This window comes from Rhinolophus ferrumequinum, chromosome 12 (assembly GCF_004115265.2).
Source record: "Rhinolophus ferrumequinum isolate MPI-CBG mRhiFer1 chromosome 12, mRhiFer1_v1.p, whole genome shotgun sequence".
Classification (NCBI taxonomy): Eukaryota; Metazoa; Chordata; class Mammalia; order Chiroptera; family Rhinolophidae; genus Rhinolophus; species Rhinolophus ferrumequinum.
The window spans coordinates 63530688-63555286 of record NC_046295.1 but is presented as its reverse complement, the minus strand read 5'-3'; the positions used below and the strand labels follow the sequence as shown (position 1 = coordinate 63555286).

At 36.8% G+C, this 24599-nt stretch overlaps 1 protein-coding gene across 8 annotated transcripts in view; it reads left to right on the top strand.

The window, feature by feature from the left end:
• Positions 1–24599, top strand: part of LPAR1 (lysophosphatidic acid receptor 1) — a 140122-nt gene that overhangs the window by 44965 nt on the left and 70558 nt on the right. For all 8 annotated transcript variants that reach the window (XM_033123726.1, XM_033123732.1, XM_033123730.1 and 5 more), the window contains exon 2: positions 12713–12872. In XM_033123726.1, the coding sequence (XP_032979617.1) occupies positions 12828–12872 (45 nt within the window). In that variant the 5' untranslated portion in view covers positions 12713–12827. The remainder of the gene's footprint in view (positions 1–12712; positions 12873–24599) is intronic.

The window sequence follows — 24599 nt, the reverse complement described above, 5'->3', positions numbered from 1 at the left end:
TTTTTATTAAATTTTGATTTTTTTGGTCTTTATTTTTTAAATATTTTTTTTGGTCCCCTTTCCTTTGGGGAATCCCATTAGTTGCATAATAGTCTACTTGAAAATTTCCCACATTTCACTGATGTTATTTTAATTTTTTTTATTTTTTTCTCTTAGTGTTTCATTTTGGATAGTTTCTATTTCTTTCACTTCACTAATCTTTTCTTCTACAATGTCAAATTTTTGTATTACTCCCATCTAGTGTGTTTCTCATTTTATACATTATATTTTTCATTTCTAGAAATTTGATTTGAGTCTTTTTTTAAATTAAAGTTTATTGGGGGGACAATTGTTAGTAAAGTTACATAGGTTTCAGGTGTACAATTCTGTACAATTCTGTAGAATTCTGTAATACATTATCTATATATCACAGTGTGTTTGATTTGAGTCTTTTAAAATATCTTTTATGTCTGTACTTTTTGAACATTTAGAATATAGTTGTAATAACTATTTTAATGTCCTTGAATATTAATGCTGACGACTGTCAGTTTTGGGTATATTTCAATTGAGTGATTTTTTTTTTTTTTTTTTGTCCTCATTCTGGGTCATATTTTCCTGCTTCTTTGCTTGACTGATAATCATTGATTGGATGCCAGACTGTGAATTTTACCTTGTTGAATGCTGGGTATTTTTGTGTTTTTATAAATATTCTCAAGGTTTGTTTTGAGTCACAGTTAATTATTTGGAAACAATTTAATCTTTTCAGATCTTGCCTTTAAAATTTGTTCAGTTGGATCAGCTTAGTGTTTAGTCTAGGCCTATGAGTAATTATTTCTCACTCTGAGGAAGGTGCTCCTGAGTGCTCTACCCCGGTGTCCTATGGATTATGCAGTTTTCTAGTTTTGCTGGAGGGAACAGAAACTATTCAGATGAATATTACTCCAGCCTCTAACAGTTTCTTCTTGTACCTTCTCTGATTGGTTCTCTGTTGTATGCTCAGGCGTGGGGCACAGTAGAACTTTCCAGTTTTCTGTCTTTCCAGTTCTCTCCTTTGTGATACTCTGAACTCTAGCTTTCTTGAACTTCTTGTGTTCTCAGGTCTGCTTCTTCAACTCAGTGGGTCACCTGGGTCCCACCTGACTTTCTCCTGTCCTGTGGCCTGGATGCTTTTGAGGCAGGAAGCTGGGGCAATCATGGGGTTCACCTATTCTTTTCCCACTTCTTAGCGATCATTGTCCTTTGTTGCTCGATGTGCAGTATTTTGTATATTTTAATCTTTTTTTGTTGTTGTAATAGACAGGTGGTTATATCTGGTTCCTGTTACTCCATCTTAACCCCCTACATTCTTTTTCTGTAGAAAAACTGAAACGCCTCTACCACCTCAGGGCATAATACGTGTGTGTGTATTATCTTTCTGTGTCTCTATGTTTTCCCAAATGGGGAGAGATATAAATACGTAATTTCAATAGAATTTAAGTTTTATTGGCTGTATAAAATTGAATTGCATGTAAACATAGTTTTAATAACTCAGTTGGCAAGTACTATGTTATTGGATGCTTAGATTGCTTCTAAAATTTCCAGTTATATATGATATTGCATTAAGCATCCTGTAGCAAAATCTTTGTCCTTAATAGTAATTCTTTCCACAGTATAAATTCCTAGTTGTGGAACGATATACCTCTGATTCAGCATATGTTTTAGGCTCTTGATGCAACTCCCCCATACACATTGTTTTCCAGAAAGATTATAATAATTGCATTTGTACCAGAAATCAGTTTGATGCCTGTCTTCCTACATTGTGGCAAATACATCTGAAAATTATCTTTCAAGCATAACTTTCTTATGTTGAGGTACTGTTTTAAATCACTATTCTTCAGGCATTCAGAATTGCTTTTGACTTGTACTCTCAAAGGTATTTGAAGTTTAAGCTACTCAAAACTGTAAATAATGGACAATGCCTTTGTCAACAGAATCCTTTGCTATTACAAACTGCTGTTCTGGGCTGAGTCACTTTTCTTATCATAGCCATAGCCATATTCTGGCCAGTTATTTTGACACTTTGTCTCCACCCCCATTTACTTTCTTCCCTCTTTTCCGTCCCCTCACCTCCACCAATATGAATATGGATATTCATATTCCTTTTATTCTCAGCCATTTGGGAATTACTTCTGTTTAGAAACAGGTACTTGCTCTTAGAAGGAACTATCTCCTAAAACTCCTCTGTAGGCTGTGGTTGGAAGAGTCTAGCTTGGCCTGAGGCTTGGTTATAGAGGTTGTAATATTCCTTGTCCATAGGTTTTTTCTTTTCCATAGGTTTTTCTTTCCATAGGTTTCCTGAAACCTATGGACTGCAAATGCTCAGCTCATGTCAGAGGCTCCTTCCCCAAGCACTCGTCAATAAAAATGTACCTACCCTATGCTTCAGGTACTCTCTCCCTTAGGTGGAACTCATAATTTCCACTTGTCTTTGCACTGCTCTGGGTCCCTATGCAAATGGCCAAGGGTCATGGCTGCAGATACCAAGATGATCAAGAGGTTAGACATTGTGGGTCCTGGGCAATAGAAAGAAAAGGGCAGCAGTAAGTCTGTCTCTTACCCAAAGGATAATTTTTCTAATTGTCCTACCTTTCAAGAGGATTTTTTTCAATCCTTGTTTTGACTTCCCTTCCTTAATTCCCATCCCTTCTTTTCTTGTTCTCTCCATTCGTGATTGAGCACATTCATTAGAGTTCATTTTTCTCTAACTCAGAAATCTATAATTCCAGCTAATTCCTCATCCACGATTCCTAAACGACAGATTTTCCTCATTTTCTAAGCAATACAACACAAAGTAGCTTAAACTTGAGACTGTGAAGAAAATGGCCAATACATTCTTTGCCCTAGTAGTGACAACTGTTCTGAGATTTTGCTGCAAATTGTGTTTTACAATTCCTAGTTATTTTGACAAGTTTCAGGATAGCATCTCTCCCATCAGTAAGACTGTTCAAAAGTGAAAACTCTATGCCTGTCAGTACAGTCTTTGAAATCGGGACAGTGACCTTATTTAAATAATTTTTGGCCAGGTTCTTCAATCTGTAGAATCTGTAGAACTGATGAAACACATGTAAAATAGTGCAATTGTGTTTCTCTTTCTGTGTATAGCTAGCCTTAGCAGGATGGGCTAGCTGTATTCCTTCCTTTGAATGTATCAGCTGAGTGCCATATGGAAAGGATAAACTTTTAGGACAAATGTAGACTAACAGGACTGATTGAAAAGCTGGAGAAGCAAATGGAAAAACTGATCCTATGTGTGGAAAAGGAAAGATTTAAGAACATGGAATATGTTGTCTTCTGTGAGTATACTGAAGCAAGATCTGGGGCCTGAATCTTTGAAGAAGAGGAAAGTTTCTGCTGCCACAGGTAGAGATGGTATTTAAAAACAAAACATGAGGAAATTATTAGGTTGGTACAAAAGTAACTGCGGTTTAGAAGGTTAAAGAGAATTGCAAAACCGCAATTACTTTTGCACCAACCTAATATTTGATTTCTCAAGTTCTTTTCTAATTTCTTTGTTCTAACTCTCCATGTGAAGCAAATGGACTCTGAAAGTGATCAGAGCTTTCTTTATCCCAGCTAGACCGTTGGCCTCACGGGTTTTATGGGAAGCAATGGTGAGGATAGGAAGCTCAGATAAAAAAACGTAGCATGGCTGTTCCTCTGTCAGCCTTTTCTCCCCTTTCCCTTTCTTTTTTCTTTTTTTTTTTAAGCCTGAAATTCTCATTTTATCAACTTCAGAAATAAAACAGTATTGGTTGACTCCTTTTGCAAAAGGTGAAGAATTTTCTCCTTTTTCTTATGATTTCCTAGAGTTTTGAATCTTAGTTCATTACAATTATCTATATGTATTTCAATGATATAGTGTTTCTTTTAATAGCTATAGTAACTGCATTTTTGGGTCACCAGTGTTATCACAGGTATTGTGTGTCTCCACGGATTGACCGACTGCTCAAGCAGGCTTTCCTGAGCACATTATTTTGATTTGTCACATGATTAGTTGCCTTCTGTCATCAAGTGGATTTTCAGGATAAAATATATCCTGATTATATTTAAAAGTACCTTGTTCTTGCTATTTCAAGTAAAAGACAGTTTGGCCAGATGTATAATTATTGAGTCATTCCTTAGTTCTGACAAAATCTTGGAAGTTGCTCCTTTGTCTTATCCATTGTGTTCGGCATGATGGCTGTGTGTAGCTCAACTTTTCCCCTTCATAATTTGATTTCCCTGCTTGATTTTTGGGGGAATTCTTTGAACTCTTGAAGTTTTGTAACTTAACAAACCCAATTGTAGATCATGTTCTTCGTAGTTTTCCTACAATGCGATGAGCTCTTTTTAAAAAATATCGTAGTATCATATACCTAGATAACATAAAATTAACTAACTTAACCATCTTTAAGTTCAGCAGTGTTAAGTATATTCACATCGCTGTGAAACAGATTTGTAGAGTTCTTTTCATCATGTAAAACTGAAACTTACACCCATTAAAAAACAACTCCCTGTTCTCACCACTGCCCAGCCCCTGGAAACCACCATTCTACTTTCTGTCTCTATGAATTTGACTATTCTAGGTACTTCATATAAATGGAATCACGACATTTGTCTTTTTGTGATTTGCTTATTTTATGAAGCATAATGTCCTCGTGGTTCATCCATGTTGTAGCAAGTGTCAGAATTTCCTTCCTTTTAGTATGGAATAATATTGTATGTATATTTCACGTCTTATTTATCCATTTTATCCATTCATGTGTCCGTGGACACTTGGGTTGCTTCTACCTTTTGGCTGTTGTGAGTAAAATGCTGTTATGAATATGGGTATGCAAATATCTCTTTGAGACTCTACTTTCAATACTTCTGGATATATATATATATATATATATATATATATATATATATATATATCTCCAGAAGTTGCTGGATGATAATTTAATTTTTAATTATTTGAGGAATCACCATCCTGTTTTCTGTGGTAGCTGAACCATTTTATATCCCCACCAGCAGTACATAAAGGTTCCAATTTCTCCATATCCTTGCCAACACTTATTTTCTGATTTTTATTTTTTAATTAATTAGTTAACTAATTAATTATTTTTGATAGCCAGTCTAATGGGTGTGAGGTGGTGTTATCTCAATGTGGTTTTGATTTGCATTTCCCTAATGCTTACTGGTGTTGACTATATTTTCATGTGCTTTTGGGCCATTTGTATATCTTTGGAGAAATGTCTATTCAAGCCTTTTGTCCATTTTTTAATTGGGTTGTTTGATTTTTATTGTTGAGTTGTGGGAATTTTTTATATATTGTGGATGTTAACTCCTTTTCAGATATATGATTTGCAAATAGTTTCTCCCATGGGTTGCCTTTTCACTCTTGACTGTGTCCTTTGATACACAGATGTTTTAAATTTTGATTTAGTACGTTTAATCTATTTTTCATTGCCTGTGCTGCGGTGAGCTCTTTAAACCTACAAATTTAACATGTTTTCAGAAAAGCTCACTTTTATTGTTAAATAACTTCTGTTTATTCTTCTCAGGCATATCAATTATTCCTATATTGAATCCCTATTTTCTGTGCTCTACAGCCATATCTTCTAATTAATTTAGTCACTTCTGTTGCAAGCCCATATGATTTTTATCAAGCCATTCTTCCATGGCATCAGTTTGGTTTCCTGCAGTGGCACTTCTGCCTGTTGTAGCTTTAAATTTTTCGTTTCAGCAGTGACATTTTTAAAAATTTTCCTATTTTGCTTTTATTTATCAAAGTTATAAATGTTTGTAGTTTAAGGTGTCAAAGAGCTGTTGTGAGCCTTGCTAAGAAAAAGGCGTCTCTGCCTCTCCATACCATTTTATCTTTACCATAGCTACAATTTTTTGTTGTTTCAGCTGCTTATTTGGTATTTGCATTACATTTCTAAGATTTTTATCTGCACTTTTTTCTTCTTCTTAATTTTATTGGGGAATATTGGGGAACAGTGTGATTCTCCAGGGCCTATCAGCTCCAAGTCATTGTCCTTCAATCTAGTTGTGGAGGGCACAGCTCAGCTCCAAGTCCAGTCGCCGTTTTCAATCTTTAGTTGCAGGGCACGCAACCTGCCATCCCTTGCGGGAATTGAACCAGCAACTTTGTTGTTGAGAGTTCATGCTCTAGCCAACTGAGCCATGTGGCTGCCCCTCTGGAAGCTCAGTGGCAGCTCGTTGTCTTCAATCTAGTTGTGGAGGGCGCAGCTCACTGGCCCATGTGGGAATCGAACCAACAACCCTGTTGTGCAGAACTCACCCTCTAACCAACTGAGCCACCCAGCCGCCCCTTATCTGCACTTTTTGATATATCAGTTTTAAATATTTATAGACCTTCCATGTGGTAGGTGTGCCATACACATACTGCCATCCTATACCTCTTTGTCCTGATATAGATAGTTCATAATTTTGATTAGGCCATTATTTAGTGTTAATGGTAGTATATGATCTTGTTAATGGTGTTCATAGTTGAGCCATCTAGAATTCTATGAAATTCTATGAATCTTTTTCCTCGTCTGCAAATTTTTGTTCCCCTTTAAATTAATCATTCTTTTTATGTTTGCTTAGTTTTCTATGTGCTTGTTGTTCATTCAATCCCAAACTCTCTGTCAGTTCTAGAAATCTGCTCTTAATATATCCAGAAGACAATTATTCTGTCAAGGCTACTTTGTGAGTCTTCTTACTTGTCATCCATGGATCTCCTTTCACAATTATGCCAGGAATTCCCTTTGTTTTTCTCTTGTATTGAATTCCTATTCCTGTATCACATGCCTTTCTTTTTCTTAGTTTCCTCCCTGTTTTGCTGAAGAACATCCTCCAATAGAATTCTAGGTCGTAAATTACTTTCCTCATCGCGCCATTGTCTTCTAGCTTGCAGGCTGCTGTTGAGAAGTCCAAAGACTGATTCTTAATCCTTTGTTTATAAGCTCCTCCACACACACTTTCTGATAGCATATAGGATGGCTTTTTTTTTATATCTAGTGTAAAAAAAACAAACGAAAAAACTCATGATGGTATGCTAAATGTGGACATATTAAAATCATTGAGGTGGGTCGGTTGGCACTTAGTGGGCTCTTACAGTCAACAAACTTTTCCATTTTAGAAAACATTTTAAGTTAGTTATTTCATTTTCCCTCCTTTCATTTCCCTTGTTCTTTCATTCTGGATTTGCTTTTATTTGATTATTAGATCTCCTAGACTAGTCCTCTAGCTTTCTCACTTTGTTTTTTGGCTATACATTTTGGATTTTTACATTTGGAACTTTACATTCCAATTCTTCTATTGAATTTCAAATGATCAACTTTTAAGCATTTTGTTTTTGTTTCAATGGGGCAGTGTCTTCTTCCTGATGTTACTATTTTTAAGTCTTTTCATCTGTTCAGATTCCGGAGAGAAGAATCTTCCAGTCTCTGGCCTTAGAAGATATAAGGCTGGCTTCAGATGCTATTTAGCTCTGGTAGAAACAATAGGTACCAAGAAAGCTAAGCTATAGCTCTGGCCTTCCTATATCTTGTCATTTTATTCCTCCAGGTTTAGGGTTAGATGGAATCTACAGAACAGGATAAATGAGCAAACAAAACGAATAGACACAGAGATACAGAGAAAAAAAACTGATGGTTGCTAGATGGGACGGAGGATTGGGGGATAGGGGAGAAGGTAAAGGGATTAGAAAGTGTTCAGGATTTTTCTACTCGGTTTCTGCCAGACTATAGAGCTCTCTGCAGCAGGATACACAAATCTCAAGTATGAAATTTTTTCATATTTGATTTAAATGGTTCTATATATGTGCAGCACTTTTCTAAAATTTGGGAGAAAAATTTATCCTTTCCTGGTTTCAGCATTGATGGCTTCTTTCCTTCTTTAGTACTTTTTGTTCATCTGTTCTGTTTTCAGGATGGAAGCTTTAAAGCCTTTATCCATGTAGTTCTATTCCCTACTCCCTCAATCTCTGGTTTATCTTCTTCATTAATACCATTTTCTGCTTTATTTTTAATTCTGTTTTCTGTTTTACCAACTGCCTTCATTTGAGTTCATAACTCAGGTCTTCTTTTTCTTTTTTTGGGCTAATGCAGACTCCTTTCTGATCTCATATATTCTTTTAAGTTTTCTTTTATGTAGTACACCTACATATGTAGTACACCTACATAAAAGAAAACTTAAAAAATATGTGAGATCAGTAAACATTTGCTGTGATTCTGGAGCCATCACTTCCCTTGAAATTTTTCATTTGCCTGGGGGATTTGGATTTTTCTGTGTTGCTTATCCTTAGAGAGGAAAGTCTATGCATATTCAGTATCAGGTATTGCCTTGTGTTTTTTCAGGAGACTGAAATGAGTCACTGTTTGACTCAAGGCCAGATGAAGTAAAAAAGGTTAGATTTATAGTAGATTAATTTGCAAATTAGAAATTCATCTTCCTGTGAGGCCTAGGGAAGGAGCCAGCATCAGCTGCAGAAGTAATACAAATGAAGTTTGCCTCAGAACCAGACTTTCTTTTAGGTATTTGGTGTGGCACTTGGTAACTAGGAAGGTTATTGTCACTTGGCATGGCTGCTCATATCAGAAGCCAGCTGGTAGTGTTTTATTCTCCACATGTTTTCTGGGCAGTCATCATGGCCACATGCAAATTAGAAGTAAATGCAGCCAGAGACTACTTTCTCGTTTGGAGCCAGGAGCCCCTTTTAAAGAGTGAGTGTATTTTAAATATACTCCAACTCTCTCTGGCTTAGTTCCCTCCAACCCTCATCCCGCTGAACTAGGAGTATCATTATGTGTATACTGGGGTCTCATTTGCTGATTTCCTGTCCATGCAGTTGCAGCTTCACGTGAAGGTGATGGCGTGCCTTACTTTCTGTCAACCTCCCATGTTGATTTTTTTCTAGTGTGTATTTCTAGAAGTTTAAGCAATAGTTGGGATCCGTCTGTGGCTTCTAGGGCTGATTCAGGTTATTTCCAATTCTTAATTGGTTATTTCTCTAGTAATCTGGCAGAGAAGAATGAGCCTATGTAGTTTTCTTATTTGTAAGTTGTATTTTTATATATGTTTTGAATTGTAGGGAGGGATATTGATATAATTCATATCCAGTGACAATAGGGGAATGAATGAATAGGCACATAAATAAGTGACAAAGCTCATCTTTTGCAAGTGAGGGGCATTAGAGGTAGTTTTGTGGTTTTGCAAAGAATGATATAGCTTAGAAGAGATGCCTAGAAAGGAAAATGGAAACAACTAGAGAAAAAGAGAAGGGGAAACGGTAATGACCCAAGGGTAGCTGGGGTTAGTGGGGCCAACCCACACTGCTCTGTGGTTTCCTGTAGCTGGAGCACAGTCTTGGAGCGCAGGCAAAGGAAATGGAATGTTGGGTTGACGACAGATGGGAAGAACTGCAGGACAAGTATCCAGATATTTGGAAGAGTTCAAGAGAGACGTATTTCTTAAAAAAATCTGTACAACTCTGTAGTTGACAGTCTGGGGCTCTGGGAAAGCAGGGGACTAGTATGTCAAAGTAAACCAGCTTCCTTAGTTAGAGACTGAACAGCAGTATTACTTAGGATATTGTCTTTTTTGTCATTGTATCTAGTTCCCTCATGATTTGCCCAGTTTTGTAAATAAGTTGGGAAATAAATAGATTTCATAAACATAATTTAAGATATCATTCCCATGAGAGAGCTGATTTATACCCTTTGAAGTAGTATTGCTTAGTCCTTGTATTTTCAGAGTTAAGTAACCATACACCATTTTATAAAGAGCTCTTATAATGTTCTTACATTATAATGTTCAGTGAAAGCCTCAAAACTAGATATGTCCTAAGTGCTTCAGGCAAAGGCAGTTAATTTTCTGCCATACTTTTTTCCTGAAGCTATCAAACTAACAATCTGTATTATCTATTATGCATCTCAAGGAGTGTAACATAAATCAAATCTAGGGACACGTCATTAAAATTTTATATGGATGAGAGCAGCACAGGCTTGTCTGTTTCAGGGTTTGGGGAAAATAGTTACTCTGCAGGACATTTGACTTTCACCCTGTTTTCTTCAGGACTGTCTGAAATTTTTGCTTAAAAAGACCCCAAGCACTTTCTGCCGCTTCTTAATTTTTGTTCCTTTAGAGCAGGGGTGTCAAAACTGCGGCCCCGCGGGCCAACTGCGGCCCGCAAGCCATTGTTGATTGGCCTGCAGCAAATTCCAAAAATATATTTAGTTTCCTTAAATAAACCAGGTGAGGCAATACGTACTTCACCTCGAGTGAGTGGCCTGGCTGTTTGTGTATTTTACCGCATATGGGCCTTGGTGAAAAACGTTGAAAAAAGTTTGGACACCCCTGCTCTAGTGGGTTAGTCTGCGGGAAGAGCATGGGTCCTGGTTCAGATCTGAGTTCCCTCATTTCCTGGCTGTTGTGACTTTGGGTATGTTGCACAACCTTTCAAAGCATTGGGTTTCTCATCTGTGAGATGACTTAACAATATCTGCCTAAATTGTATGTGAAATGACTGCTCAAGTGCTCAATGTCTGGTAGGCTTTCATTAAATCTCAGTCTCTCATGTTTCCCCCTTTTGTTGTCAATAGTGAGACCATGTGGTAGATTTGTCACATTGATTTCTGTGTCCCTTTCCTTACTCCAGGCTCAGTGCCCGGGATTCATCTTTTGGGCAACTCCTTGTACTCTGAATATTGACAATATATTAAGGTTATATTGCTTAATGATAGGTTATAATGCTTAATTAGCGTGGCAGGAATGATAATTGGATCTGAGCACACAGTATGAGTCTTTAAGGATGGAATCTCACTTGACTGCTTGTTTTGTTTTCTAGTTATTCTATTTATATATTTATCTGTTCACCCTACATATGATAGAAGAAGGTACTGTGAATTATAAATACTTGAGAAGGAAAAGGCAAAATAAAGAAGTAAGGGTGAGCACACAATGATGTCAGGAATAAAGTTCAGTACAAAACAGGACATCATGGGGTCCTGTAATTTTTGCTGAGTAGGCTCCTCACTCTAGCAAGAAAGAGAAGGCACTCCAATATACGTATACCTTTCTCCTGGGCTGTTCATTTAAATTCACTGTGTGGTAAATAACAGGTCTTCCCCCCACTAAGGAGAACATCAATGTTGTCTCAGGGCACCTATGGAATTTTGTGTGTAATGTTACATCAAAACAGTTTGACAGCTTTACTGCTTATTTGTCGGTAGCAGACGGAAACAAATAGAAAGGTGTCACAGTTCTAAACAATTAAAACATAAAGCGATTGAAACTATAGTATGAAGGATAATACACAAAGACAGAATAAAAATCAAAAGTTCAAGTTGATAGATGTTGCTGCCAAACCTGGATGATTTCTTAGGAAACGGTTCTCCTGAGGTTATGTCACTCGCTCATCATCATCATCCAACTAATATAGAGTCTTACCAGAGGATTTGGGGTCAAAGGACTTGGATAAAGTACCCAGCTTCACTGTTACTACTGCTCAAGACTTACCTGGATCTTGTGATCCTGGTTCATTACTTTCACTATTAAAAGTATCACTTTCTAATAGTTTAAAAGTGTTTAGGTATCACCTTACATGCTGGTGAAACTAGAAAGTGTATTTACACAGAAAAGCTTCCTGAAGGGAGGGTCCGGGTTAGTTTTATTCCTCATGCCCTTAGTTCATTACAGATGCTCAATAAATAGGTTTTGAATAAAAAGATATTGTTAGGTGGTATGAAAACAATCTAAACATGGAAAATTTTCTTAAAATGGAAGCATATTCTTAAATTCTTAAAATGAAAAAATTTTCCCTGCTGGACCAAACTACAACATGATAACAGTCACATCAATCTTTTGACAGAATTTGAGCCATGCTTTACTGTAGGGAATTTAGCTTTTTTTTTCTCTCCAGTTTTCTTAATAAACATATTAATAATGGAAGATTTATGTATACTTTGTGCTTATCTAGCATCCCCTCTTCGAATATGTCAAAGGATTTTAGAAACACGCTCTTCCTCCACAGGTGGAAGTCTGACTTATAAAGCCCCCGCCACCTGTCTGAGTACCTGCCTCATTCCTGTGACTGACTCCTGTAACTTTTGGGTGTCTTGCCTTTCGTTAATCTTGAAAGTGGTAACTAAGTTCCCTGAGGAAATGTAGACACAGAAAACATTCACTTCCTTATGTTTAATATTGTTCTGGGAGTTGGTGGTTATTCTAGTGCTGGTTCTGCCATTAATGAAATGTATGACTCTAGACACTTCTCTTCTCCAACCTCAGTGTTTTCATCTGCTAATGGGCAGGGTTGAATGGAGTGATCTCTAAGACACTTGGTGGTATTATTCTCTTTGCCCTTTGTATTAATATATAAACTCTCAGCTGTGAATTGTGGGTCATTCAATTCCTTTATTGTTTATGACAAGGTGGATGCTCCCCTTGGCCCATTCTGACCATCTTCACAACTTGATACTACTACCTCTCCAAACATCAAGCTAGCATACAGAGTTGGAGTCAAATGAAAATACATCAACTCAACATGATTTGGATGAATGGTACAGAAATCCTAGTGTGGAGATCTTAGATGCTCCATCTTTTCCTTGAGCTAGTGGTTGGCATTTGATGTAAGGGATTTTTGCTTCCTCTGGCCAATGGTACTTCACTCCCATGTGATACCACTCCTAGGCTAAATGTGGGATTTCCTCTCTTTTTCCAGGTACACACTTCCTCCTAGCATGACTGAGATCTGATCAGCAGCCACGAAAGTCTGACTCCTGTGTCTGGCGCTGTAGTGCTGGGGCCTGGTCACTGCCCACAACTACAGAGCTGCCATGGCCACTGCTTCAACTTCCACCCCTGTAATCTCTCAGCCCCAGGTACGTGATTCAAACTGGCTTAGGTTTGGGCTAATCATAGTTTTGTTGAATATTTAAGTTGAGTTTTAGAACGTGTGTTTGACTTGGGCATCATGTGTATCCTTCTAATTATCATTTGGTGGGAATTTGGATAATAGTGCTTTGGTGAGCGCAGTGCTATCTAGTTCAAGAAGCAGCCGGAACAATGAGCAAGTGATTTTAGTGAGCGGGCTTCTGTTCATAGGGGCCTTCGTTTTCAGTGGCCCCTTAGGATGTTTGGCTATTGCTATAGGCATCAAATTCCAAATCAAGACAGTCAGAAGTAAATCTAACTGCCTTTCCTCTTTTGGCTGTTTTTAAGGTTTAAGGAAATATATCAGAGCAGATCTAATCTTCCAACACGTTTTCTGAATGCTGGCGCATTGACCTCCTTGTATAATAATAATTATTATTATTATCCCTTGACCTAGTCTAGTAACTTTGAAAAGAAAATGCAATTCTAGAAACTTCTGAGCAACTGTAATGTGAGTTACTTTTTCTCTTCAGCCCAGAGACGTGCATAAGGATATTTACTGAAGCCTTAGTTGAAGGCCAACAAATACAAAACTTTCTGAATACAGCAGGAACACTGTCTTTGTTCATATTAATTTACAATCTGATCTATTCAACTATTACGTGGACTCTTTCAGTTTCAGCAGGCAGCGTGGCCCAAGGAGGAAAGAGACTTTGGAATCATTAGGCCTGAATTCACATCTCGATTGTTGGTTAAGGAGCCTAAGTGTGCTAACCTCGCTCCACTTCAATTTCTTCTGTAATCATACTTCACAGGATGATTATGTGGATTAAATGACAGAATATATGCAAAGCATATAGTAAGTGCCGGCCAAGTGTAGTTTCCCATTTACTCTTCCTTCATCTTCTCTTCATCATTCTAAAGTGTGACCTCCCATCTCATTCATGGCAATCATTTTTAGGCCAAGGTTAAAAGAAGAAAATACACCTTTGAGAGCCATATTGGCTGAAATATGAATCTTGATGACACAAAATGTTGTTCCACACTTTTATTTTTCTGTATTATTTTGCAAGCTACTAAATTGTGTATGTATTTCAAGTAGGGGCTGTATGTATGTGTGTGAGGTAGGGAAAGGAAGAAGGAGAGGGAAAAAAGGGACATTTTTCCTTTACTTACTATAAATGCTTTTTTTCCCTTCTAAAAGACCTTGGCATTTGATCATAGGGATAAAGTTCTTGCTGTTCTTTAACATTTTAAAGCTTGTAGTATTCTTTGTCAGGATGTTTAGTGTCACTGCCATGATGTGTGTTTCTCTTTCTGGTAAACGGGCCATGGTCTTTGCAGTACTTCACTTACTTTGGGTATTTGATTTCCATTCCCCTCAATAGTGTTTTTGGTGCCTGAGAGACTTGGTTTATGGGTAAAAGGACTTAGTGTCTGCTGCCTGAGGTCTCCATGTCAAAGTCCCTGCAGCTGTTCTCCTGCAGTGACTATTCTTAGCCTTCTGTGACATTAGGCGCTAGAACAGGTTTTCTGGACAAGGCATTTCACGTCCCAGTCTTGCTGCCATCATTCATCAGCATTTCCAACAGCATCTTCTTATCTGCACACCTTCCGTCTTACACAAGTGACTATCAGCGGGTGAGTAATATAAATATTTTTAAATGACTCATTTAATTAAAATGCTTAACACCACCCAAGGTAGAAAGAGGTCATATTTAATATAAACACTTGGGGAAATGTGTACTCTTGTAAATGTTCTGTGGGGAAATAAATTGGTACAGTCACTCTGCAGGGTAATTTGACAGTACCTATTAAAATTATATGCCTTTGCACATACCCTGCTCTCATCTTGGTATCTATGTTAGAAAAACTCTCACACATGAGCCCAAGGAGACGTGCATAAAGATATTTATTGAAGCCTTAGTCGAAAGCCAAGAAACACAAAACTTTCTGAATATACAATAGTAGAAGGACTTAATACATTCAGGCATGTTGATGGGATTTAAATACCTGAAGCAATTAAAAAATGATAAATATATATCTCAACACAGCTATATCTCCCCAAGATCCGATGGAGGGAAAGGAAAGCAAGATGCAGAATAATACTTATTGGAAGATATCATTAAAACTGTAAAACAAGACCGTATGTTCTAAGGGATAAACATATGATATGCTAACATAAATGCATAGTGAAAGGTCTAGAACATACATTGTCAAAGGGATCTTGGGAGATGGAAAATCCCTGCAAAGCTTCACCCTAAATGAAGAAATCTTATTCTTTAGTATTTAATTTCTCTCATTAGGGTAGAACTTAAATTTAATTAAAACATTCTCCTTGAGAGTCACCAGTGGGTGGGGCGGCAAGAAACTCTGATCTAGAAGGATGTACAAGGCTCTCCAATCACACTGTCTGGGTTTAAATCCTGGCTCCAGCATTTTCTAACTGAGCACATTGGGGTGGGGGATGGGGGAGAAACGTTTACCCCCTCTCAGTGCCTCTATTTCCTTGTCTGCAAAATGAGCATAATAATCAAAAAGCCAACTTCACAGGGTTTTTTAAAGGATGAAATTAGATAATACGTGTAAAACTTAGAACAGTGTCTGGCACATATTGCTCAATACATCTAAGTTGGTATTATTGTTCAGCAAGCACTGTGGTGGGCCTGAGGATACAAGAATAAATCAGCTAAACAAGGCTTTTGCCCTGCCAGAGTTTAGAAATGTAGTGGGGAAATATACAGAGAAGGAGATAAAAATTTTCAATGCTGTGTCACAGATGCTGTGATACAGGAAGTGTGGGTGCTCTAGGAGTAGAATGGAACACCCAGGAAAACCTTGGAGGATCAGGGTAGACGTCTTGAAGGAAGACCACCAGGCTGGGAGCTTCTGAATATGAGTTATTCTGATCAGGAAGAGTGAGTAGCACGTTTGAATGTCAAATGTCCCCAGGTGAGAGCACAGCGTTTGGATGACCATTCAGGCGAGTTGCAGTCTAGTGGGGCGTGAGGTTGTGACAGGTGATACGTTAGAGCCAGCTGTGCCGGCCCTCCAGATCTGATACCGGTAGTTAAATTTTCAGGAATTTAGTGAGCCCATTGACTTCGTGCTTGGAGCTTGAAATCAGCCAGGGTGGAGTATTTACATCATGGAAATTGGCAAGCTCAGTCCCTCACTCCTAAGAGCCTATTGTTGAATATTTATCAGCATACCTCTGGTTGTAGAGGAGGCAGATGGGTTAGGTTACAGGGCTGGAGAAGGTTTTGCAGGGGCTTGCAAGCCACCTTCAGGAATTTAACAATCATCTTGAAGAAACCCGTGTAGCTTTCAAGTCTTAGACATGGGCACACACCCTGCCTCTTGACAATTTTGTTGAACAAGTTCATTAAATAATCTCAACCAGTGCAGTGAGCCCCATTTTTCTTAACACATGTTGGGAACAGTAGTAGCCTCTCATAGTTGGGGGAACTCAAGCTCACTTGGAAGGAGTCAACTATAAACTGGGATATTAGATCACAGGGAGAGGGAGCTGACTCTTCTGGAGTCCCTCGGTTCCCAGGATCCTCTGGTTGGTGATGGGCCTCCTGATTTTGTGTCAAGTCTTCACATGAAATTTGTGCAGTCAACTTTCACTCCAAGACTGACCTGTCCTTGCCCCCAACCTGTATGATGTGTCTCTCTTCTATTCAAGTTTTTCCCAGGTTCAAAAAAGGTAAAAGTACTTTAAATGCAGCACCTCCTTAGGCAAGGCATAATAAGCAGTTCACTCAATCAGCTTAGCCTGGTATTGTCTGGCACATCAACGTGCATTCTTTTAGAGTGAATTCAGGGACTGGTGTAGAGATAAGCCCACATTCAAGTGTGAAAGGCCTGACAATCCTTTTCTAAGGCAGAAATCCTTTTCTAGGCAAAAACAACATTTTTTTTTTTAAAGCTTTTGGTTTTGTTTGTTACTCTATTCATTTGGTAACAAAGAGTGTTTTTCTAATCAAGGCTGCCTAATACTAGATATAAACTAATTAATACGAACAAATAGCCTGTGATTGTTTCAAACAATAGTAGGGAAGAAAGCTTTCATTGTCACTCCTGCTGGGATTGCTGTTTAGTTAGTGAAAGATATGCCTTGTGCTTTGAAGTGGGACAAGTTTGTATTCCCTGCTTTACTCCTGCCTAGACTGTAAGATGGATTTTTGTTTTCTCATGCTGAGAGAGCACCTTGTGTTTACCAAGCAGGATGAAAACTGAGGTGAAACTGGACTAGCAAGCAGCAGCAGGAAGACTCTGTATTTGTAGCTGATTTATAGTTCTGCTAGTCCAGACACTGATAGAGAACTTCCTGACCCAAAGGAAGCTGCAGACAGGACCCCGCTCATCATTCAGTTAATGTGTTCATACCCTGTGCACCTGGTGGGGGATGGAGGTGGGATAGGAAAGCAAAAACCTTGCCCCTCTTAATGACTATTTTCTGTTTCTAGAACTCTGTTTAGCATTACTTTAATTGTGGGTTCATCTAGTTACTATGGATGGAGTAAGTATTAAAAGTTTTATTTTCCTTTTGAATGTAAGGGTCAATAGTTCAATACGTGAATGAGTGGATTGGCTGATCCAGGACTGGTATTAGAGACCAGAATAGTTGTTTGAAAACTTCAAAGGTAGTCAGATCTCACACCTGTGATTCCAGTAAGGAAGTATTCTTTTCCATCAGTATTTTACAAGGTATTTCATTCTGTCTGTCATTTGCTAAGTGGCTGTCTTGGTTTTAATCCAAGGAAACAAAATATAGTTGATTTCTCCAAGTTCCTACAAGATTTCCTGTAGCTTTCATTACAGACATGAATTTAGGTAGATTTTCAATATCTTAAACAACAGCTTTGTTCCTTTAGCTCTTATTCAGTGTTCTGAGATAGCATAAGATGGTCTCTACTTACTGTCTGTTGTTTTTGAACAACAGGTGTTTTTGAACATCATTACCAATAGGTTATCCTAACAAATTCCATCATATTTCCAAAATCTATGTTTTAGAAGTTTTATTTTTGATATTAGAAAGTGGATACTTGTGGAGTAAAAGAATTGAATTCCATATTAAATGGTTGTGTGTTTTTTTGATTGAAATACTTTTTTTTAAAAGATTTGTATTATGGCAGTTTTATTCACTAAATAAAAAGAATAATATAATGAGTCAGAATATAGCCATCATCTAGAGTCAATAATTATTAACATTGTGCCATACTAAATTTGTTTTCTCCCATTTGGGGAGATGAAATATTTTAAAGCAAATCGTCAACATTATGTCATCTGATCTCAACCTTTAAATATCAATGTGCATCTCTAAAAAAGAATTCATTTACATAACCATTACAGTACCATTATTACACTTAACAAAATTAAAAACTCTCTTAATGATTCTGTGCTCACTCATATTCAGATTTCCCCAATTGTTTTTCTAAAAAATGTAGTTGGTATGTTAAGTGTTATATTTTAAAAACATTAATTAGATCAATTTACTCTTCTGCTTAAAACTATTCAAGACTTTTTAAGGTTTAATTTCCCCCCTTTATTCTCTAAGTGAGGAAATAGATTGAAATATTAACCAGAATATTTCACCACTGAAGAATAAAACAAAGACATACATTGGAGCCTCTAAAGTAAGGGAATGGTTGCAATTGTTAAATTATCAGTCTCTAAAGTAAGGGATCATGGATGTTTTGATAGTGCTTTCTTTTAGACTAGAGGGTGAACAATTAATTGCAATATGAAGTATGTATCCAGCCACACAATGAAGACATAGTGTAGTCTGGCTTCTTCTAAAATGAAATCGAGGCAAGAGAATGCATGAGCGTAGGTCCAGGTGAGTTTTGGTTCAAAGCTAGGGTCAAGTCCCTTAGCTAAGGGATCTTTTAATATAGGTATCTCTTTCAGTTTTATTTTTTTAATCTCTAAAGTCAAATAATACTGTGCTCACAAGTTTAAATGCAAAATATCTTTTAAGTGCTTTTCTATAGTATCAGCAGTCCCTTAATAAATGCCTCACATATGTTGTTCCTTCCTTTTCCCCTGTAATTATTCTGGGAGTTCTTTACAGGGAAAGAGTGGTTACCTCTACATATGGTCTGTATATGATGTGCTTATGTAGTATGCCAGAAGATCCATCAAAGGAAAGCAAGTTAGATAAACACTGTACAGAAAGCCCCAGTGTATTGCCAGGAATAAATGCATATGGACATAAACATTGAGATTTCTGACTTACTCCATCTTGAACCATGTTTCCATTAGAAGTTAAATGTGTTCTCATATTGCAATTTAAATTCATCTATGCCGTTTTCTGTGTTTATAAATTCAGATAAAGTTTGAGAGGATATCATATTTTGGAATCTGAGGGCACATTTTGAGTTGTCTATTCATAAGACAAAATTTTACCCTGATACCTTGCGTAAACCACAAGTGAGACCTTTCACCTTTCTGTTTCATTCTAATTCATCCTTCCTAATGGGTTTAGTCTTTAATGATTAATGGAGCTACCTGTTTATCCCTCAAAGAGATGTGGCTTTCTCCTTCTTACGGCCTATTCTGGTGCTATTTGCCTGTTTTCCTTTCCCCACTCCTAGCTTCCCAGCTATTTTTCTTTGAACGTCTGTTGCAGCTTTTCCATGAATAAACACCAAGGTGGGACAACACCCTGCTGTTTGTACCAGCTGAGGAGATCGTAATCACAGGGTCTAGGGGATTTATGTCTTTCAAGAACTGTACCTTGCTGCAATAAGACTGTCATTTTAAAAAAATCAACCTTCATTTGCTTTGTGATCATACTGCCATTTGGTAATTGCATAGCATCACTTAAAGAACTGCCCTGCAGTTATCCCATTCCATAAGTGATTACCCTAGGCAGGCTCAGGCTGGGAGAGAAGTGGTCGTGGTTGATACCTGCTCTTTAGCATCAGACGAATGCTTAGGAAAGGGCCATGGAGGAGATTCGTTCATGAAAGGCTAGGTTGGCAATAAAACAACTTTCTAAGATTCAGACAACTTTTGGGAGCAAGAACTCCAGTCCTGAAGGCAGAAGGATTAGGGTATGGTTGTTGGTGAATTAGGCAGCTGCCTGATTTCAAAATATTTGCACTTCAATGAATCTCCACCTGCCAGTGTAGGGAGGTTTGGAGCCTTAGTTCAGGCCTGGAAGGTCCTTCCTGGAAGGAAGAGACATTCATTTGGATTTACGTAGGGCCAACTCTAGGGCTTTGCATATCTAGAACTCTGTTTGGCATTAACTTAATTGTGGTTGATGAGGTTACTGAAGTAACCTGGCCAAAACAATGGAGGGGAGGACCCAGGAAGAATCCCAGCCCTGTGGCCTATGCTCAGGGCTTACCTCTGACATGCTGTATGGTGTGCGGATGACCAGTGGGAACTCAGGACTCAGCAGTCACGGGTCAGGCTTAGGTCCCCGTCTGTGAGATGTGTTCATAGGGAGACTGAGCTGCTGATCATCCCACTGTCTTGCTAAAGATTAGCTTGGAAAAGAAGGGCAACACCGAACCTGCAGGTGGGAATTCAACTCCTAGAGATACTAGGACGCCATGGCAAATGAGAGGGAACCTGTGAGGATTGTAGTCTTAGTTACACCATGATGTTTAACTCAAGTGCTGTATCAGGAATATACATTTATTCTTACGACAATTTTTTTGCATGATTTTTTTCCCCTTAAAATTATTAAAAATAAATTGTTTTAAATATTTAAAATAATAAATGCTGCCTCTTTTTTGGTTGTACGTGGTTTTTGCTTTCCTGTAAGCTAATTATGGAAAAAGAAAGCATACACAAGCTATTTGTAAGAATGAAAGAGTACAATAAGTATAGATAGTAGCATACACAAAAACTTAAATGGGTATACAATCCTAGTCTTTAAAAAATTGAGCACCTACAACTAATACACTGTTATATGTCAATTATATTTCAATAACAATTGTAAGATGAGAAAATTACCCCAAAATGCTATATACAAGTGCATGAAAAGTATCAAGTACTTTAGAATAACTCAAATAATAAAATAGGTGTAAGAACTTTTTGAGATTACTTATAAAATGTTATTAGTAAGCATTAAAGTAGATTTAAATAGATACCGTGTTGATGGATTATAAGATTATCGATTTTATGTCTGTTCTCTGCAAATGCATCTATAGATTGATTGCAATCACAATGAAAGTTACCCCCCCAAAAAATGGAAATTTTGCAAGCTGATAACATTTATATCAAAATGCAAAAGGTCAAAAATCTTGAAGAACTGATGGGAAAACTGCTCTTGCGGATATCATAATTTATTATAAAGTCATCATAAATATAGCAATGTGACATTTGCGTCGAGATAGATAACTCATTGGAAGAAATAGAGAGCCCAAAGACCAACTTCGCACACAGATCATTGTAAAAAGAAATAAATTGGATCAAGATAATAAAGAAACATATTCTGCTATTCACCTATGGAAAAAATGGGCTAATGGAAAATAATTTTTAATTTTCTTTATAGGATGACTTATTTAATTACATTGTTTCGATCTGTGAGTTCAAGAGGCTACATTTTAGGGACGGTATTTGGTTTATTGAAGTCATAGTCAGTAAACTACATGAGTGGAATTTGAACCTAGGTCTCACTTATTCTAAGGCCTAAGCTTTCGACACTAAATCTGTAATATTATCTCCCATAACTTTTGTTGTCTCTCAAGAAATGGAAATTTTAAGTGAAGCATCACCATATATGTTAGTTTTTATCCACTGGTCATTCTTTGGGCCTGGTGAAGTCTAACAATAGCGCTCGCTGCTTCTCCTTCCTTCCCCTTCCTCTTTTATTGGCAATAGAACTCATTTGCGGTGATTCAGATTAAATTGGGCATTTAAAAAAAAATATGTCAAGCATACAGAAATGCATAGAGAGTACTATAAAACAGTAGTATGTTTATTTTTAATAGTAGTATGTAAATTTTACCTAGCTTTGTAAAATTTTAACATTTTGAAGTAATTGCTTCAAAATCTTTGGGGCTTTAATAAGTAAAACAATGAATAATTATAAAGTTGGAGCCCCTTGTACTTCACAATTTTATTAACCTCCCTCTTAGCTCAGACCATGCATGGATATTTATCATCACCCCACATGTGTTTGTGGATCTACACATATGTGGGAAAACTAAAAATAATATATATTGTGTTTCTGCAAGTTTTTAACATTGCTACATAATGTTTACACTTGTAAACACTGCATATGAGTAACTGCATGTATGTTTGTGCAAATTGCTGTAGTCATCAGCATACGTAAAACTTTACTTTGTTTATTTTAATTGCTTTATAGCATGCCTTCCTGGTTATATTACAATTTATTCATTCTCCAATTGATGAATATTTATGCTGCTTCTAATATTTTGGTATTATAAAAGAGTGGCAATGAAAATTGTGATACATGTCTCCTTCGGCACACGGCTGAGGTTTTCTAGGGTTAGAATCTTTCCATCATGTATATGAACATGTCCAACTTTAGTGCTTTTCGCTAACCTGTTTTTCAAAGCAGTTGTACTAAATTTTACTCTTCACCAACTCTGGATATTTCCAGACTTGTTAATGTTTGTTTGATGGAGAAATGAATTGGATCTTATGGCATTTTGTATTTAACTTTCTCTGATTCCTGGTAAGGATAATTATCTTTTTCTGTGATTATTGGCCATTCTTTCCTCTTCTGTGAATTTCCTGTCCCCGTCTTTGCCTATTTTACCATTGGATTGTTTGGCTTTTCCTTTTTGATGTGTAGAAAGTCTACATTTCACTGTAAACTAAGCCTTTTTGAATGTGCATTGCCAAACTCTCCACTGGTCTTCAGCTTTTCTTTTCACTGATTACAAAGCCTTTTGTAGCACAGAGGTATGACTTTTTAATTTGTCAAAGTTTGTCAGTGTTTGGTCTTGTTTAGAAAAATCCCCGTATTCATGATTCTTTATTTCCTCTTTACATGTCTTTATATCACCTGAAATTGATTTCTGTGTATGATGTGGCATAGATATTCCGTGTATTTTATTTTTTTCAGGTAGATGAACAGTTAATGCTATTTTCACCATTGAGGGGTAAAGCCATGTCTCATCTCAAGTTACAAGTGTGTGTTTCTGGCTCTCTATTCGTGTATTTCATGATAACATAACAATGTCTTTACTGCTATCACTTTAAAATAACATGTGCTTTTCCATAGGACATCTAGATCTTTGTCAACAAGTTATCTTGGACACTCTGGTTCTTTTGTGCTTCCATATCAATGTTCAGGGAGCCTGTCAAGATTCATGAAAAACTCTTGGGATTGTCATTTTGTTGCATTGAATTTATATACTTTGGGAAAATTGACACCTTAACATCTTTCTCTGCCCATGAAATATTTTCTCTCTTCTTCATTTACTTAGGTTTTCTTGTAAGTTTTTGAATATTTAGACTCATTCCTAGATAATATTAGAGGTTTTGTTGTTGTAAATGTGTTGTTCTTGAAATAATTTAAAAATATTTTTTTCTGGTGTTTCTGTAAGAACACAGTTGATTCACGTGGCTTGATATTTAATCCAGCAAATTTGCTAAACTATCTTAATACAGTTGTTTTGCAAATGATCTTGCCTTATATGTAAGTGAGTATATTAGGTCGATGCAAAAGGACTGTTTAAAAGGTTAAAAGTAATTGCAAAAACTGCAATTACTTGTGCACCAACCTAATATCATTTGTGAAAAACAGATTTTCTTTTCTGGTCCTTTTCTTTTGTTTAGTTTTTCTTATTGTTTTGGCTATGATCACCAGTACGTGCTAAAAGCCATTGTGATGGAGTCAACTTTGTTTTGTGTTTTGAAGGGGAGTACTGTGTTTTAAAGTGTCATGGCCCATTGACCATGACAATTGTTATACACCTTTTATCAAGCTAAGGAAGTCCCCTTCTAATCCTAGATTGCCAAATTATCATGAAAAGATATTAAAATTTACCAAATGCATTTCCATGTCTATTGAGATGATCACTAATCTTTTCTCTTTCCTTGACTTTGTTCATGTGGTGAATTACATCACCAGATTTTTAAATGTTTGCATTCATTTTTCTATTCTGCAATAAACACTATTTAGTCATTATGATATATATCATATTTATATATGCTATTTATATAACATATAATTATATGTGATATGTAAAATATATAATTGTACAATATAAGTATGAAATATATTTTATTTAGGAACTTTTCATTTATATTCTTAAATAATATTGGCTGATAGTTTATTTATTTATTTATTTATTTATTAAAAATTATTGGGGTGACAATTGTTCGTAAAATTACATAAATTTCAGGTGTACAATTCTGTATTACATCATCTATAAATCCCATTGTGTGTTCACCACCCAGAATCAGTTCTCCTTCCATCACCATATATTTGATCCCCCTCACCCTCATCTCTCCCCCTACCCCCCTTAACATCTGGTAACCAATAAACTATTGTCCGTGTCTATGACTTTTTGTTTCTCATTTGTTTGTCTCATATGGTTCTCTGCTTTTTCTGTCTGACTTATTTCGCTTAGCATCATACTCTCAAGATCCATCCATGTTGTCACAAATGTTCCTATATCATCTTTTCTTATCGCCGAATAGTATTCCACTGTGTATATATACCACAACTTCTTTATCCATTCATCTATCGAAGAACATTTTGGTTGTTTCCATGTCTTGACCACCGCAAA